Genomic DNA, 17205 nt, shown 5'->3' with positions numbered 1-17205 from the left:
GGCAGTGGGAGCCCGGGCCCCGCTCCCCGTAGGGGCCAGCGCGTTCCCTCGCTCACCAAAGGAGCGAAAAGGACCGAGCGTGAGCTTGTCATTGCAAAATAACCCCCTTTTAGCTGCGACGTCAGCAAGGACGTGGGGCCTCCCTCCCTCCAGGCCCTGGGGACACAGTCCCCGGGGACAGCCGCTGCTCAGAGGTTGTTTTAGGAGCCGTGTGTGCGTCGGGGCTGTTTGGGGCCGTTCTGGCTGGCGAGGCTTGGCTCCTGCTGCCGGCCGGGCAGGCAACACGTGATGCTCGCCAGCTCGAGCCAAAGAGAAAAGCTACTTTATTGTAAAAGCTGCCACTTCCCCATTCTCAGGGCTGCCAGCAGCTGGGGTGAAGCCCTGGGTGCCTAGGGCCGAGCAAGGCTGCAGGGTGCCCCCCCGGAGCAGGGGTGATGCCTGCTGGCATGCTGTGGAGCAGCTCCCTCGCACCCCAGGCTCCTGGGGACCGTTTATACAAGCAAGAAGGGTGGGAGTTCCTGCTCCTGGAGTGCCAGCAGTTGCCATTCCTCGCCTGCGCGCTCCCAGCCGCAGCACCGTGTGGCTGACGGCACCCGTGGAGCACCCCCAGGCATGGTGGGGGGGGCACTTATGCCTTCAGAGGTGAATTTTTTGCTGGAAAAAACACCATGGCTCAGGTCTTTTGAGCTGGCGGTGGCAAGTCCCTGCTAATGTACACGCACGGGTATTCACGGGGCAGAAAAAGGCCAGTCCTCAAACAAGCAAACATTGACTGTCTGGTTTCCCAGCGCTGCCCATCAGCCTCCGAGTCCCACCCCCAGCCACAAGCCCTCCGTGCGCTGAATATTGGGCAGGTTTCCTTCAGGCAGCGGCTTTCACGCGCGCTGGCAGCCAGACATTCTTGGTGCGGCGCTGCCGTCACCCTGCCAGCCCCGCTCAGCCACCACACCAGCACCCGTGTCACCACAGGAAAAAAAAAAAAGCAAAAGGAAACCGAAGAGTTGACACTGGGATTCTTTTAATGCAATTCCTTTCAAAATGCAGCCTTAGAATGACTTGTAATGGTCAACAATGAGAAAAAAACCAGATCTTTTTCATCTCTGCAGCGTGACCCTGCAGCACCTCTGCTTCTAAACCCCCCCAGCCACTGCTGTTCCTCCGTGTTGGTCTCTGACCGCTTTTACAGCACCTCACTGCCCTTTCACAGGACACAGACCATGCTGGGAGTCCAAACCCTCCCACCAAAGGGCCTCATTTGGGCAAAAAGAGGGACAGGGTGCACCAACCAGCATCCAGGTAACTCAGTGTTCGCCTGGAGAACCTATGTGCTCAGCAGCACAAGCAGCAGCTTCCTTTCTCTCACCTTACACTCAGGCACAAACCTACAAAGGTATTTGAGCCACCAGCTCCCGTGGAGGTAAGAGCTATTGACTTTAAGCTCCTAATTATCTCTGTGGATCTGTGCCTTCATGCTATGTAAAGTGATTTGAGAACTGAACGTCTGCCTGCATTTTCTGGCTGAATGGGATGGCGGAGGAAGTTGATTTTCCAATATCTTGCTTTTTGAGATGTAACACTACTTTGTGTATTTATTTTAGAGAACAGCAGGTGCTACCGCCCGCCGACGCTTGCCAATTCGAGTAACATGGGAAAGTCTGCTGTAGCCTAAACATCTGTGAGAATACACCCCAGCACCACCTCCATGCTGCACAGTGCTTATACACCGTAACAGGAGAACAGCCTCTACTTGCTGAAATGCATTTAATACCTCCCAGTCGTTAGTCTGAGTTTTGTTTTTCATTCCGTGGACTCGCCACGCGGCCCCTGGGCTGTACGCGCTGTAGAACAACGACGGCGTTTTAGCCACTCTTTCCTTTGCTCCGTTTAAAATATTCAGTGCTGCTCCGCTGCAATTTAATGGTCCTGCCCTTCCACGAGACTGCTGGGGATGAGGAACTGCAGAGAGGCCCAGGCCACACGGACCTCCTGAATCTGCCGGTGCTGCGTGATGCCGCCGCTGTCCGGCCAAAGGAGCCGCCCCGACTGGGTGCCAGCCCTCAAACGGCGCTCCCAAACCACCCCTTTGTGTCAAGCTTGCATTTTACTAATAAATTCAGAATCAAATGCAGGAAGCCAGTTTGGTCTACAGAAGTACCATGCGCCTACCTCCGAATGAATTTTAAACACCTCTTTTTAAGGACAGCACTTAACAGTAAATCAGTGGGCTCTCATAGCTTGGTCTCCAGTTCTGGGAACAAAACACAGATTCAGATCTGAACAGACTGGAGTGATTCTAGAATTTGAGCGGTAGTTCTCGCACAACCAAAGGTCGCAATTAGAAAGTGAGCGTAGAAAGAGTCCCCAGGGGAATACGAAAAAGACATCACCTTATGAAAAAAGCTTCAGAATGAACCTGTGAAATAAAGAGCAACCAGACAATCGTCTTCTACAGAAGATGGAAGTTAATAGTAGAAGAATATAATAACATCTTAAATAGTCAGTGAGTCAGTCTGAATGCACAGGGGCACTAGATCCCTACAGATCTGTGACGAAAGCTAACGGCCAAAACCAGCTGGTCCCCTCCAGCCCCAAAGGGAGACCGGGTTGCGATTCATTCTTCACCAGCTGGAAGATTGTCTTCAATCCGCCTGATGAACTTCATTCTTATTTCTGTGACGCTGTCGCCCTTCAGTGTGTCCTGGACAAATTTTACATCTACAGCCATCTGAACCTAGGTGATGGAAGAGGAAGAAGAAAAGCCATTATCTCCCTTGTAACAGCAGCTTCTCTAGGAACCCTCTGATCGTGAAGCGCCAGCCTAAGGGCTCCGAGGGCATGACGCGCAACGCGGAGCTCTAGGGAAGCATGTATTCATTTTCAACATCCCATCCTCCTGTACATTGTGGCCTATGTGGTGGACAGCAGACCCTGACCTCTGCAAAAGTACCTCCTACAGCACAACCGGGACTCCCTGCAGAGATCAGAGCCCAATTAACCCTATCACTCAGGGCTAGGCATCCTGCTGCTGCTGCAGGTATGTTCCTCAAAAATTTCAGCTAAGCCTAAACAGACTCCTAAATTTGAGACACAGCTGATCTCTTGTTCCGGCAAATTCCCAGCTAGGGCTCATAGCAGTTACAAAGTGAGGATTCTGAAGCTTCATAAAAATTCAAGGTGATACTAGTGCTTGTGCTTGGGTCATCAGATGAAGGGGCTTGGTCAGCACCCCTGGGACTCCCAGCTGCCATACGCAACGGCAGCTCTGCTCTTCCCCTGGGAATTAATCTCAAGTCCAAGGCAAACACGGAGGTCACAGACTAGACACCGAAGGATCTCCCGATACCTTGGTTATTCATAGATCTATCTCACTGGAAGAGAGGCTGGCTCACCATTTCCAGGGCACCTCGCAGCACTCCGCACAGCAGGTTGGAATAGATGAGAGATGAGTGGTTGTCAGGGAGCTCAACAAAGTCCACCAAGGGGTTATTTTCCAAGATCAGGGAGAACTCGTCGCCTCCAGGACTCCAGTTGGTGATGCTCGGAGTGATGCCCAGGTACATTTTAAATGCTATCTGTTATGTCAAACAGAGCATGAATAAGAACACGACCCATGAAGGAACAGCACAGCTTTGATCTTTGCCAAATTACTAAAGGGTTTTGAGAACACCACCCCTTTCTCCCAATTCCCACAAATCAGCAGTAATCAGGGATCTAATTCTCTCTTTTCCTCCCCAAAATCTCAGAACAGTCCTGAGAGTAGCAAACACTCTATCCTCACATGCAAAACCATGACAAAGCTGTGCTTTGACAATTACCTTTGCAATAACATCTGCAGTTTCACGGAAATCATGGCATCTTCCAACATTGGACCGAGCCAGAAAGTCTTCTATTAGCCGAACACCTATGTTGTAACCCCTGTGAATGTACCAGAGAGCAACAGCTGCAGAGTGGGAAGAGTGTAGCTTTAGAAAGACAGCCAATGTTTATAAAAGATAGTGGAGGAAAAAAAAAAAATCTGAGAAATATCAGTATTAAATAAAATTCAGTCTGCCAGGCTTTTATTCTTAGTGCAGCACGCAGACGTGCCGTACTGTGAACCCGAGCTCCACCGCAGCAGATCCACTTACATTTTGTCCAGCTGCTTGTTGACATCCTCGTCGTTCTCGTAGTCCTTGCAGAGTTGGGTGACCAGCGCGCCATACGTCAGTGTGAAGAGCTCAGAGTTCTAGAACGAGGCAAAAGGGATTATTTAGCACAAGCCAAAGAGAAACCTGATTGAGCACTGCTGCATCTGTGTCCAGCGCTGCTTCCGTTGGCCCGGAGAGGGAGAACAGAAACCTGCTGTCTCAAAGGAATTTGCTGCTTAATAAGGAGAGATCCCAGTTCATATTTTGGCAGGGCAACTTCAGTCTCCTTGGAAAGAGAAATCCTCTTTGACTAGGAACGACTGAGCGCTCCCTTCTCTCCCTCTCTCCACACACACAGCGCTTCCAGTTGACGCGTCCCAAATCTGACCTGAAGAGGCAAGCCGGGAGGCCGCTCACACTCTGTAGCCGTTCTTAGCAACTCCCATCAGCTGCCAATTAGCATCTCTCTCTGCTTTAACAAGCACATCCCCAGATAACTGGAATGACACCTCCAGGTCAGTTTGTGTGCTACTGGCCACCTCCTGGATGGCTAAACGTGCAGTTCCCAGGGGCCTGAATTTATTTCAGCCACTGTCCCAGAGGTGAAAACTGCCTCAAACTGCCATCTGTTATCTGTGTTTCATGAACACGCTGCAATGGGCAACACTTGTTAGGCTCCATTTCTGGTCCTTTCAACAGGACAAAAGTGCCTGTCCATTCACAGATCTATTACATTCTGCTACCAAGAAAAAACAACACCCATCTGGTCCCTAGAAAGTTATCTAGGCATGTAATTTGCTTCATATGTTAAAAAACCAGCTCCTCAGACCCAGAAGAGGAAGAGCAAGGATGACTTCAGGTCAGCTCAGCAGATCTGTTGTGCACATCCACATTCTGTGCCTGGCTACGATCAAAGTCACTTGGGCTTTCTTTGCACAGTTGCCAGATTTGCAGAGAACACCAAGGGAAGAGGTCTCCTCTCCCAGCCACCTCCATCACCGATCCTCAACCAGAAGCAACTACGTCAAAGCGCATTTTCTTGGGAGCCATTAAGCCGGACCAGTGATTACACGGTCATTAAAGGCTGCAAAACAAAAAGCTACAATAGGGTTTAGCTTTTCACAGAACCTGAAGGAAGTGTTTTCAGGAACAAACAGACCATCATAATTTATTTCTGCTTTCAGTTTTACCATTCAGAAACATTACAGAGAGTCTAATCTCAGATTAAAAGCCTATCACCTACCATGAGATGCATAGATGCAGAAGGTGAAATGAATGGCAAATACCAATACTACAGAATGAAAGCAGCAGGCAGGCAGAAAGGAAGGGAAAAGAGACATCATCAGAGTTAAGTGACAACACTGATCGCACTTCATTCTGAAACAAGTTTACACAAAGCCAAGACAAGGAGGAATCGCTCCCAGACATTCGACAAATAGAAACTGGGTTTGTTATAGAAAATACAGGGAATTCCACCTTGTCACTGTAAATCACGAGGTCAATGGCCATTAGCTACCAAAAGGCTTTAAGGGCATGAAAAGAACCAGTCAGGCTCCTTGGTACTTTTGCCCAACTTTAGATCTAAAGAATTGACATGGTCTTTGGCTTTTTTACTTACAATTCTGCTTTCACCTTGGAAAGATAAAGGTTGCGCAAGTTCACATCACTCAAGAGGGAAGGACAAGGCGGAACTCCCCTTTAGCTCAACTAGCAGAGTCAGACATTTGGCAGAGAATTTAACAAACATGCAAAAAAAGAGGTCACGCCATTTTTAAGGATTTCAGTAATTTTAGGGAAGACAGGGCTTGGCAGCTGGAGAGAGTAGGGGGCGAATGGATGGAGGAAATCCAGCTGTTACCAGTCCAAGGCGCTGTTATTTACTGTGTAAAGCCATGAAGCCGTCACCTACTGTTACCAGCCCCAAAGTGTGCGAACTCAGGGCTGGCAGTTATCGCCTGCAACACTGCTATTTGGGGAACTTTGAAGCGTTACAATAAGGCAAACTTCTAAATTAATATTTGTAAACAAACTCTTCATTTTCAGCCCACCTAATGGAATTAAAGTGACCAACTCTTTTTCCATTATTTATATTTTTTTGTACTGCAGACTAGTGTTTAGTCTCAATGCTATGTAACTTACCTGTGTCTACAAAAACGTCAGAATCCTAACAAAGTTACACCGATTCCTCAAACATAATTAACTGCACTTACGGGGTGGAATCCCCCGTGGTGCGGAGGGGGCAGGAGCAGGCAGCTGCCTGGCCTCGCTGGGCCTGAACCGGCCCTTCCAACATGGGAGAAATAACAGATTTTATTTTTATTATTTGCTTTCAAATACTGACGTTGCATCAAAAAAATAGGATTAATTTGGCGTGTTTTGACCCAGATTTAGACCTCAGCTCTGCAGATTTGTTCTCCGTCTCCCTCGGTTCCGCTGGACTGGTAACACGGAGGCGGGTGAGCGCAGGGAGCGAGGCGAGCGAAGCGTTTGCGTCCCGCTGCGGGGTCACGGCGAGGCGCCGACCCGCCCAGAAGCGCCCCGGTCCTGCCTGATCTCTGGTCCCGACACCCCTCGGCCCCGCAGCACCGGGCCCGCCCCGCCCTGCGGCGCGGGTGACGGCAGCTCCCGTTAGGGACCGCCGCCGGTACCGGACGCTTCAGGCCGCGCCCGCCCGAGGGCCGTGGCGGGCTCCCTGAGCGCCCGCCGAGGAGCGCCGGGGCGGGCGGGACGGCGGAGGGGGAGGCCCCGCCGCGCCCACCCCGGGCGGGCAGAGCCGGGCCCTCCCGCAGGCCTCAGCCGGGCCGGGCCTCCGTCCCCCCGCGCCCCCCCCGCCCCGGGCCCACCGGGCCTGCCCCCGCGGGCCGGGGGGTGCAGGATCCCGCCGGGGCCCGCCCGGCCCCTCAGGCGCCGCGGCCCCGCCGTTACCATTTTCTTGCTCTCGGTGCCGCGGCCGGCCTGGCGCGACATCCTGCCCGGCCCGCTGCCTCCCCGGCCCGGCCCGGCCCGGCCCGGCCGCCTCCGCACCGCTCCGCGGGGCACGACGGGACTCGTGGTCCCCGCCGCGCCGCCGGCCCCGCCGCGCCCGCGCCGCCGAACTGCAAGTCCCAGAGTGCGCCGCGGGTCGCTCCACGCGCATGCGCGGCGGGCGGGGGGCGGTGTTACCCTTCCCGGCGTGCCTTGCCTCACGTGACTGAGGGGCGTCTACAAATCCCGGCGGGCGGAGGGGGTCAGCTGACCGATGGGCTGGGCGGGGCGCGGGAGTGGGCCTGCGCCGCCAGGGGGCGCTCTCCGCCCGCCGCCCCGGGGCCGCCGCCAGCGCCCTCCCGGAGCGGCGGGGCGCGGGGTCAGTAGCCCCTCGCGGAAAGGGCCGTCGCCAAAGCGGGGTCCTCCCCCTCCCCCTCCCCCTTAGGGAAGGCTCCCGTCCCCGCCCCGGTGCCTTGGCAGAACCCGGTTCCCGGCGCGGGCGGGGCCGGCTCGGAGCCTCGGGCCCCAGCTCGGTGTGGGGTTTCCGTGCCTTGCACACATGTGCAGCAGGCGGCAGAGGACAGGGGCATCGCAGGAATCCGTGCGACTGCTGTCAGCGTTCACTGGAGCAACTGGGCTCCCCCAGCCAGCGTGGCTGCCTGAGCACCGCCTCAGCTCCCCAGCGGGTGCTCCCGGGTGGCTGTTTATTTTTTGCAGAATCACTAAGGTTGGAAAAGACCTCCAGGATCATCAAGTCCACCTGCCAACCCAGCACCCCCAGGCCTCCTAAACCATGGCCCCAAGTGCAATGTATACATGCTTTTTGAACCCCTCCCAGGGATGGTGACTCCCCCACCTCTCTGGGCAGCCTGACCGCTCTTTCAGGAACAAAATTTTCCCTAATACCCAACCTAAACCTCCCCTGACGCAGCTTGAGGCCGTTTCCTCTTGTCCTATCACTTGTTACTTGGGAGCAGAGACCGACCCCCCCCTCACTCCAGCCCTTCTCAGGCAGCTGCAGAGAGCGAGAAGGGCTCCCCTCAGCCCCCTCTTCTCCAGGCTAAACCCCCCCAGCTCCCTCAGCCGCCCCCCAGCACACTTGTGCTCCAGACCCTGCCCCAGCCCCGCTGCCCTTCTCTGGACACGCTCCAGCCCCTCAAGGGCCTTCTTGTCCCGAGGGGCCCAAACCTGAGCCCAGCATTCGAGGTGGGGCCTCCCCAGGGCTGAGCACGGGCGCACTATCACCTCCCTGCTCCTGGTGGCCACACTATTGCTGACACAAGCCAGGATACCATTGGCCTTCTTGGCCGCCTGAGCACGCTGCTGGCTCATGTTGTGTCTCTCCTTGCTCTCTGCAGGACGGCCGTACCGTGGAAAACCCAGTGACATGTGGGCCAAAATCACTGCCCTGCTCCTGCTGGCCACACTATTGCTGACACAAGCCAGGATGCTGTTGGCCTTCTTGGCCACCTGGGCACACTGCTGGCTTATGATCAGCCAGCTGTCAGCGAGCACCCCCAGGTCCTTCTCTGCTGGGCAGCTTTCCAGCACAGGCATGTCTCTATTCTAGACAAATGGCTGGTTGCTGACCCGTGCCCAAAGGTGGCCCGAGCCGGCAGGGTGTGATGGAGGCTGCGTGCGGGTGGGAGGATGTGCTCTGGGCACAGAGGGGGCTGTTAGCAGGACACACCCCCCCCGGCTACTCAGGAATCCAGCAGCTGGGTGATCGCTTGCTGTCACCACCGAGCTGCAGCGCTGGGAGCACAGGGGCCGGCCAGGCTCCGGCTAGCTGCAGCCAACCTGCTGGCATTGCCTTACATGGCTATGTCCCCAGGACAGCACAGCCCACGCTCACTCGGCTGCTGGCGGGCTGCGAGCCCCTAGGCCTGATACCAGCTCTTGGCATGGTTGATCCGAGCTGGGGAGCTGCCAGCATCACCTCCATCCCTGGCAGGAGCAGGACACGGTGCCAGGGAGATGATGACATGTCTGTGCTCCCCCTTCTCCCAGTCCTGAAGCGCAGAGGAGCAGCCTGTGAGCGCCAGCTCCCCTCCTGCTCCCAGTCATATCCCAGCACCAGTGGGCAAATGGCTGCTTCCACCCCCTCCCCGTGCATCTCCTGGAGCAGAGTTACCTCCAGGGGAGGGCAGAGGCGGGGGCAGCGGAGACCCCATGGCACATGGTGCACAACCCCACGTCCGCGATGCTGGAGGTGGGTGTGACCCCCTGAGCGAGGCGGCCACCGAGCTCACCCACACGGAGATGCAGGTCTCCATGGGCCCGCGTGGCCCAATGCCAAACCAAACCCCGGCTGTCACCGTACCTTTTGTCTTGTGGGGAGTGGCCGTGTGAGAAAGCCGCAGAGCAAACATCGCCGTGTGCCCAGGGGCTGCCTGAGCTGCACATGCTGCTCGCGGTCACGTACTGTTGGCCTTTGCTGGCTGGGGAGTCACCTGGCCAGGCCCTGGCACACGTGCCAGGTTCGGCCACAGCCCTGCTACTATGCTCGTGCCGGAGCCAGCGCCCAGCCCCATATTTTTTCCCCAGGGTGCACACGTGGGACTGGGGTAGCATGGCCGGGAGGGCCACCAGCCTCGGCCCCCAGCACCAAGAGTGTGACCACAGCCACCGTGGCCGCTCCAGCGCGTGGGTGCCCGCTGGAGGTACCGTGTCCCTGGTCACCCGTGGGTCCCTGGCAATGTCCCAGCATGCTGCGTTGGCCGTTCACCAGGGGCCACGCAGGGGACCTGTGCTGGCATCACGCTCCATGGCTCCCGTTAAGGCACAGGGAGCTAACGAAGGTCTTTTCCCCCACCGTCCCGGGCCCGGGGCAGGACCGGCAAATTCTGCAACATTCGGGGGGGGCGGCTGGGGCTCCTCCGGTGCCGCCGCTTTCCGATGCCTCCCCGGCCGGGGGGGGAGGGCAGCGCCCCGGGACCCCCTCCAGCCCCGGGACCCCCGCCCCACCCCGTCCGGCGGGCGGCAGGGCCAGGCTGCAGCGCGCCCCGCCCCGCCCCGCCCCGCCGCGCCCATCGCCCGTGGCCTCGGAGCGGCGGGAGGAGAGGGGCCGATCCCGGGTACCGAGCCTTGCCATGCCGCAGCGAACCGCCTCCCCGCCCGGCTGGCGGAGCGCGGCGGCCCCGGGGGCGGCCGTGGCGGGGCTGGCGGGGCTCCGGGCCGCCGTCGTGCTGCTGGGCGCCGTGCTGGGCGCCCGGCCGGGGCGGGCGCAGCCCTTCTTCCCCTTCCAGGACCCGGCTCTGCCCTGGCACTGCCGCCTCGACGACCTGCTGGGCCGGCTGAGCCCCGCCGAGCTGGTTCTGCAGGTGAGGGGGCGGCGGAGGGCGGCGGGGGCGCAACCGGAACCCCCCCGCTCAGCGCCGCCGGCCCGCAGGTGGCGAGGGGGGGCGCGATGGGGAACGGCCCCGCGCCCCCGGTCCCGCGGCTGGGCATCGCGCCCTACAACTGGAACACCGAGTGCCTGCGGGGCGATGCGGAGGCGCCCGGCTGGGCCACGGCTTTCCCACAGGCGCTGGGGCTCGCCGCCGCTTTCAGGTACCGGCACCGGGGACAGGGCGCCTGGGGGCGCACCCGGAGTTGCACCCGGGGATGGGGGACATGGTCCCGTGAGACCGGACCCCCCCAATGCCCGCAGACACCCCACGATCTCCCCACAGCCCTGAACTCATCTACCAGATGGCCAACGCCACCGCCACCGAGGTGAGAGCCAAGCACAACCACTTCGCTGCCGTCGGCCGCTACAGTGACCACACGGGGCTCAGCTGCTTCAGCCCCGTCCTGAACATCATGAGGCACCCGCTGTGGGGCAGGAACCAGGTGCCAGCACAGGGCGGGAGCACTGGCCTCCGGCGGGAATCAGGCCATGCAGGATCGTGGCTGACCTGCTGGAGGGTGGCAGCAGCTCCCCAGGGCACTGGCTGCGGGGGTGTGGGGTTGGGGGGTCCCAGCCATGACCTGCCTGTGCCTTGGCCAGGAGACCTACGGGGAGGACCCGTTCCTGAGCGGGGAGCTGGCCCGCAGCTTTGTGCAGGGGTTGCAGGGCCAGCACCCCCGATACATCAAGGCCAGCGCTGGCTGCAAGCACTTCAGCGTGCATGGGGGCCCCGAGAACATCCCCGTCTCCAGGCTCAGCTTTGACGCCAAGGTGAGCACGGCAGGGCCATGGGACGCTGGGCAGCCCCCTGGGCGCTGACACCTCTCTGCCGCGGTGCTTGCAGGTACTAGAGCGGGACTGGCGCACCACCTTCCTGCCCCAGTTCCAGGCATGTGTGCGTGCTGGATCCTACAGCTTCATGTGCAGCTACAACAGGTACTGAGCGCAGTGGGGGCTGCACAGGTTGGGCTGCCCACAGGGTCGCCAGCGGCCGGCCGGCCGGGATGCCCCATCCCTTCTCCGACAGGATCAACGGCGTTCCCGCCTGTGCCAACAAGAAGCTGCTGACAGACATCCTGCGTGGCGAGTGGGGATTTGAGGGCTACGTGGTGAGCGATGAGGGAGCGCTGGAGCTCATCATGCTGGGGCACCACTACACACGTACCTTCCTGGAGACGGCGATCGGTGAGATTGTGGGCTGAGCGTGGGGTCCCTGGGCATCACACAGCCATGACAAGTGGTTTCCCTTCTCACCGGTATGGCAGCCTCGATGAATGCTGGCTGCAACCTGGAGCTTTCCTATGGCATGAGGAACAACGTCTTCATGCACATCTCCGAGGCTCTGGTCATGGGCAACATCACGCTGCAGGTAAGCCGGGGGAAGCAGGTCCAGGAGCACAGGCAGAGAGCCAGCGCTGACCCTGCCAAGCACAGCTGAGGTTTTGGTGTGTTGGGGTCTTTGCAGATGCTCCGTGACCGGGTCCGGCCCCTCTTCTACACACGGATGCGGCTGGGAGAGTTCGACCCCCCAGACATGAACCCCTACAGTGCCTTGGACCTGAGCGCAGTGCAGAGTCCCGAGCACCGCAACCTCTCGCTGGAAGCTGCTGTCAAGAGCTTTGTGCTGCTGAAGAATGTGCGGGGGACGCTGCCTCTCCGGGCCCAGGACCTACCTGGCAAGCACCTTGCGGTGAGCACCGTGCACGCAGGCGGGCAGGGGGACATGGCGACGCAGGGGCAGCTGGCTCTGTACCCCAGGCACGCAGGTGTCCCTCCTTCGGAGAGCCGCAGGCTGCGTGGCACAGGGCTGCCGGTGCCCATCCTCACCCCTCTGCCCTCCACAGGTGGTGGGTCCCTTCGCTGACAACCCCCAGGTGTTGTTTGGGGACTATGCGCCGGTGCCGGAGCCGCGGTACATCTACACGCCCCGGTGAGACAGTGCAGTGCTGCCGTCTGTCCCCTGGTCCTGGGCACTGCCTGGGGCTGCTGCTGGAGCTGCTCGACCTTTTGCTGGGGGCCGGGGCAAGGGGGGGCATCCCCAAGGTACCCCGACATTGGGGCACAGCAGCCCCCATGCCCTCTGCTCTTCCCTGGTACAGGAGAGGGCTGGAGACGCTGCCGGTCAATGTCAGCTTCGCGGCAGGCTGCCGTGAGCCGTGGTGCCAGCAGTACTCGCGGGCGGAGGTGGTGCGTGTGGCGGGGGCAGCTGACATGGTGGTGGTCTGCCTGGGGACAGGTAGGTGGGAGCAGGGATAGCACTGGGTGGGGCGGCCGGGGGGTGGAGAGCACCCCAGAGTCTGGGTGGCTCCGGGAGAGGAGCGGGTCCCCATTGGCCTCCCAAGACGGTCAATGCCTGTCTGCCTCTGTCCCTGCCCCATCTGTCCACGGTGTGCCAGGCGAGGCGTAAGGGGCTGTCGCTTGGCTGTCCTCATGCAGGGACGGATGTGGAGACGGAGGCAAAGGACCGGAGGGATCTGTCCCTGCCAGGCCACCAGCTGGAGCTGCTGCAGGATGCCGTGCAGGCGGGTAGGGGCTCTGCGGGGCTTGGCTCCCAGCCAGGGCAGCATGCCGGCACCTGGGGGCTGCTTGGAGTTCTGGGGGTCGGGGACAACCCAGAGCGGGTGGTGATGGGCTGGGGTGCAGGGAGGGGACCCACAACCTCCCCAGGTGTTCCTCATCCCTGGGCACCCCGGAGCTATCCAAGCAGCGCCGTTGCAGGGGTCTTAATGGCAACGGTCTCCCTGCAGCTGCTGGGCGCCCTGTCATCCTGCTGCTGTTCAATGCGGGGCCCCTGGACGTGAGCTGGGCGCAGGCACATGAGGGCGTGGGAGCCATCCTGGCGTGCTTCTTTCCTGCCCAGGCTGCCGGCCTTGCCATCGCCAGGGTTCTGCTGGGCAAGGCAGGGGCCAACCCAGCCGGCAGGCTGCCTGCCACGTGGCCCGCAGGCATGCACCAGGTAAGGCTGGGGCAGCTGGCAGCACCCATAGCCCTTCCCTGCCTCGGTGGCCAGGGAGCCGTGGGAGGCCGTGCCCACCCAGCCCTGCCCCACTCCACTAACCCCGCATCCCACAGGTGCCGCCGATGGAGAACTACACCATGGAGGGGCGGACGTACCGGTACTACGGGCAGGAGGCCCCGCTCTACCCCTTTGGGTACGGGCTGTCCTACACCACTTTCCAGTACCAGGACCTGGTGCTGAGCCCCCCAGTGCTGCCCATCTGTGCCAACCTCTCCGTGTCTGTGGTACTGGGGAACACGGGGCTGCGGGACGGCGAGGAGGTGAGGACGACCGCTCCATGCTGATGCGGCCGTAGAGAGTACAGATGTGGCTGGGGTTCCCCCCACCAAGGGGGCAGATGGGGGTCCTGTTGGCGCTGACTCCCATCCCTCCGGGCAGGTGGTACAGCTGTACCTGCGGTGGGAGCAATCGTCCGTGCCGGTGCCCCGGTGGCAGCTGGTGGCTTTCCGCCGTGTGGCTGTGCCGGCTGGCCGGGAGACCAAGCTGTCCTTCCAGGTGGTGGCCGAGCAGCGTGCCATCTGGGCGCAGGACTGGCGCCTCGAGCCTGGCACCTTCACCCTCTTTGCTGGTGGGCAGCAGCCGGGCCAGCAGACACGGGTGCCCTCGGAGGTGCTGAGCGCGCGGTTCACCGTCACCGGCGCAGCCCGGCCCCTGCGCGGGTGCTAGAGGTGGGGGCGGCCGCGGGGCTGGGCAGCCTGGGGTGCTGGTGGAGGGAAGGCGTGGAAGCCATCCTGTGTGCTGCAGGGAGCGCGGTTGTCTGCCTTGCAATAAAGTGCTGGGTGCTGCTCCGTGGCGGCTGTGTGGGGACTTCCCTCCCGTCCCCCTGCAGCAGGACAGCAGTCCCCCTGCCCTGCCTGCGGCTTTCACCCTCCTCCCCAGTCCTGTCCCACCCCGGGGTGCTGCTGCAGCTTCACACCCTGCCCGTGCCCCACGCCGGCCAAGGGACAGCGGCCGCCCAGACCCACGTGTGCCCCGGCCAGCGCACGCCTGCGCCTCCTGCTCTATTTATAGCTGCCAGGGTGGCTCCAGTGCATTCCCTGTGCCGAAGGGGTGGGGGAACGGCAGTGCTGCCTTCACCCCCAGCCTGGGAGGCTGGTAAGGGCAGAGGCTGCCCACTCTCCTGCCCAGGCAGGTTTGGTCCCCAGGAGGGTGGCAGCCCTGGCTGGCACTGGGAGGAGTGGGCAGGATGCTGGCAGCGTGGGAGGGGGCAGAGATGCAGCAGTGGGAGCAGCCAAGCGCTGCACTGGCCAGAGGGTCAGATCCAGCCCTACAGCAGCTCGGGTGCTGTGGGGCAGGGATGGGATGGGGGTCCAGCAGTGATGCTGGTGGGGAGTGCAGGTAGCTGGACCCAGGCAGGAGCTCCTTGGGATGGTGTTGGGGGGCTGGGATCTCCTTCAGCCCCAGGGCCAGAGGCCAAGGTGGGGCTGGTGGGGAGTGTGTGGGGCTGCCCAGGCCTGATACCATGACATCAGGGCACTAATTACAGATGCGGCCTGGGATAATTACAGAGCGTGTGAGGGTTGCAGCAGGGCAGGGCAGGGCTCAGCCCATTGCTGGCTCATTTGTCACCTGCACCCACAGGGGACTGTCCTGCAGCAGCCAGGCTTTGCGGCTGGCTGTGATGCCAGCCCTGGGGCAAGATGCTCGGGGACCGGTGGCTGCCCTGGCTTGCTGCCGGCGACAGGCTGGTACTGCACCCGTCTGCTGTGGGGCGGGATGCAGGGACAGACCCTCGCCCTTGGGTTCCTGCTGGGTCACTGCCCCATAGATAGTGGGGGTCAGATGAGCATTTTGGGGGCAGGGGTTCAGATCAGCCCTTGTGGCCATGGTACCACTGCCCTGCGTGGGCACCAAAACTGCCCTGTGCAGAGCAGCAGGGTGGGAGCAGTCTGGGTGGGGGCAAAGTTCTGGGGCCAGAGGAGGGAGGTGTGGGGCAGAGGGGTGGGGAGCAATGTGGGAGTGGGTGGGATGGGGTGTCCAGCATGGTACTTTGCCCCAAGATGCTGGTGGGGTTTGTTTGTTGTCCTCATCCCTGTTTGCACCCGGCCTCCCACAGCGTCAGCTTGCGTTGACAGAGCAGTGGCTGAGCTGCAGCTGTAATTGTCCTTTGATTTTGGGGTGCTCAGCACCCCGTTGGCTCCCCACAGGGACCATCAGGGTGAGGTGCTGGGCACACTGTGGGGGCTAGAGCCATGGCCGGGCCCCAGCCCGCTGTGTGCAGCCCCCTCCCCAGGCCAGCCCAAGGGAGCCGTGGGAGCTCCCCATGCTGAGGGGCTGAGGAGCATGGGGAGCTCTGGGGCGTGCAGCTGCTGGGGCCAGTGGCATGCTCATCATGAGCTCATCGGATTTTCCATCAGCACGGGGAGGGCGGCTGTTCCCAGCACCACAGGAATGGGGGGGCTGGACCCAGAAATCCCGATGCAGCAGGGCTCTGCCTGCAGTGGAGCGATCGATCAGTGCTCTGCTTGTTGTATAAGCCCATCGACTCGAGCTGGCATGGCAGTCAGGAGCCGTCTGCTCCGCTGCCTGCACCAGGAGCCAGGGTGGAGCACAGCTGCAGGCCCTGTACACCCGTGGCTGCCCCTTCCTCACTGTGCCCCCTGCTCCAGGCTGGCCCCATTGTGGGGAGAAGGACCCTGGGCATGACTGACCTGGTGCCAGGCTGTTCTGGAGTCCTTGGATGCTTGTCCGCGCTGGGTGATGCTGTGCTGGGCCTCCTGCCCATCCTGCTGGGACCTCCAGGGCCACAGCTCTGCCAGGCAAAGGGGCTTTGGGAGCCACCCACCAGCACCCTTGGAACAGGTCATGCCATGGCCCCAGCCCCGCTCTGCTGGGTCCCTTATGTGCCATGGAAATAAGGGGCCATGGGGCTGCCACGGCCCCCTCGGAGGCTCAGCCACGCAGGTGTGTGAGCAGGGCTGTTCCCCTTCCTTGTCCCGGGATGTCCCCTGTGTTTGTGGGTTCACTGGGACACGCTTCTCTGCCACGTGCACTCCTGTCCCCCGCCACCCCCCAGGGCTGCATGGCTCCCAGAGCCACGGCTCGGCTCCGCAGCATTCTCTGGCAGGGAGTCAGCCAGCAGGTGAGGCTGCTGGGAGTTTCGGGGAAGCCTCTGCTCTGGCTGAGCCGGGTGAGCAGCCGGCGGGTGGCGTGGCCAGGGGCTGCGGGAAGGTGATGGCTCAGCCATGGCATGGGGCTCTGGGGTGTTTTGGGGCGGTTTGGGGCGTACAGCCACCCCTGCAGCGGCACAGAGCGGGGCCGCCCTGTCTGCTGAGAAGCCCTCCTGCCCACTCCCCGTCCCCTGAGTCAGAGGAACGCGCTTCCGGAGGAGAGGGCTGGGATTTCAGGAAACCTGTTTGCCTGGTAGGTGAGGGAGGATGGGTGGCAAGGGATCTCCTGGCCCCATGGTGACATCATCCCAAAACCAGGCATCTCTGATGGGCGCTGCCCACAGAAAACTGAATCTGTTCATCAACACATGCCTGTGAACCCAGAGATGGGCACTCTGCAGGATGCCCAGCCCGGGCTGGCCACGCAGTGAACGGGTATGTGTCCCTCGCTCCTGTGCCCCTGCAAAGCCTTAAGCGGTGCTTCCCCACCTGGTGGCTGCTGCTGCCCACATGTCCCTGCCCTTGGACGTGCTGCTGCACTGGACAGGCACCCATGCCCAGGGTCCATTTGCTCTGGGATGCTGCATGGGGCAG

At 60.8% G+C, this 17205-nt stretch overlaps 2 protein-coding genes across 3 annotated transcripts; one reads left to right on the top strand and one right to left on the bottom strand.

Moving 5' to 3' along the window:
• Positions 1-998: 998 nt before the first annotated feature.
• On the bottom strand, positions 999-7236 carry TRAPPC3 (trafficking protein particle complex subunit 3). Its single transcript, XM_064471561.1, has 5 exons — positions 7053-7236; positions 4128-4225; positions 3816-3915; positions 3390-3572; positions 999-2731 (listed from the first exon to the last, which is right to left on the bottom strand). The coding sequence occupies exons 1-5, from the start codon at positions 7092-7094 to the stop codon at positions 2612-2614; spliced, it is 543 nt and encodes a 180-aa protein (XP_064327631.1). The 5' UTR covers positions 7095-7236; the 3' UTR covers positions 999-2611.
• A 2874-nt stretch (positions 7237-10110) lies between these two features.
• Positions 10111-14291, top strand: LOC135316806 (uncharacterized). 2 transcript variants are annotated; one of them, XM_064471541.1, is made up of 14 exons: positions 10111-10414; positions 10483-10643; positions 10766-10925; positions 11083-11253; positions 11327-11418; positions 11510-11667; positions 11748-11851; positions 11948-12172; positions 12327-12412; positions 12582-12718; positions 12919-13008; positions 13230-13438; positions 13555-13761; positions 13880-14291. In XM_064471541.1, exons 1-14 carry the CDS (start codon positions 10184-10186, stop codon positions 14165-14167), a joined length of 2319 nt encoding a protein of 772 aa, XP_064327611.1. In that variant the 5' UTR covers positions 10111-10183; the 3' UTR covers positions 14168-14291. The 2 variants fall into 2 exon arrangements, with proteins under 2 accessions (XP_064327611.1, XP_064327612.1); XM_064471542.1 differs by lacking the exon at positions 11083-11253.
• The last annotated feature ends 2914 nt before the right edge of the window (positions 14292-17205 follow it).

The sequence above is a fragment of the Phalacrocorax carbo genome, chromosome 22, assembly GCF_963921805.1.
Source record: "Phalacrocorax carbo chromosome 22, bPhaCar2.1, whole genome shotgun sequence".
Classification (NCBI taxonomy): domain Eukaryota; kingdom Metazoa; phylum Chordata; class Aves; order Suliformes; family Phalacrocoracidae; genus Phalacrocorax; species Phalacrocorax carbo.
Note: the sequence above shows the minus strand (reverse complement) of the source record. Positions and strands in the feature narration are given on the sequence as shown.

What these genes read in the sequence shown, in the direction of transcription:
- LOC135316806 (XM_064471541.1), top strand. Translation starts at nt 10,184, where the DNA reads ATGCCGCAGCGAACCGCCTCCCCGCCCGGCTGGCGGAGCGCGGCGGCC. An exon ending in CGCTGTGGGGCAGGAACCAG is followed by an intron (nt 10,926 to 11,082) that starts GTGCCAGCACAG and finishes TGCCTTGGCCAG; the next exon opens with GAGACCTACGGGGAGGACCC. An exon ending in TGGGCAACATCACGCTGCAG is followed by an intron (nt 11,852 to 11,947) that starts GTAAGCCGGGGG and finishes GGGTCTTTGCAG; the next exon opens with ATGCTCCGTGACCGGGTCCG.
- TRAPPC3 (XM_064471561.1), bottom strand. Translation starts at nt 7,094, where the DNA reads ATGTCGCGCCAGGCCGGCCGCGGCACCGAGAGCAAGAAAATG. An exon ending in GCACCGAGAGCAAGAAAATG is followed by an intron (nt 4,226 to 7,052) that starts GTAACGGCGGGG and finishes GCCTCGTTCTAG; the next exon opens with AACTCTGAGCTCTTCACACT. An exon ending in TGCGAGGTGCCCTGGAAATG is followed by an intron (nt 2,732 to 3,389) that starts GTGAGCCAGCCT and finishes TCCATCACCTAG; the next exon opens with GTTCAGATGGCTGTAGATGT.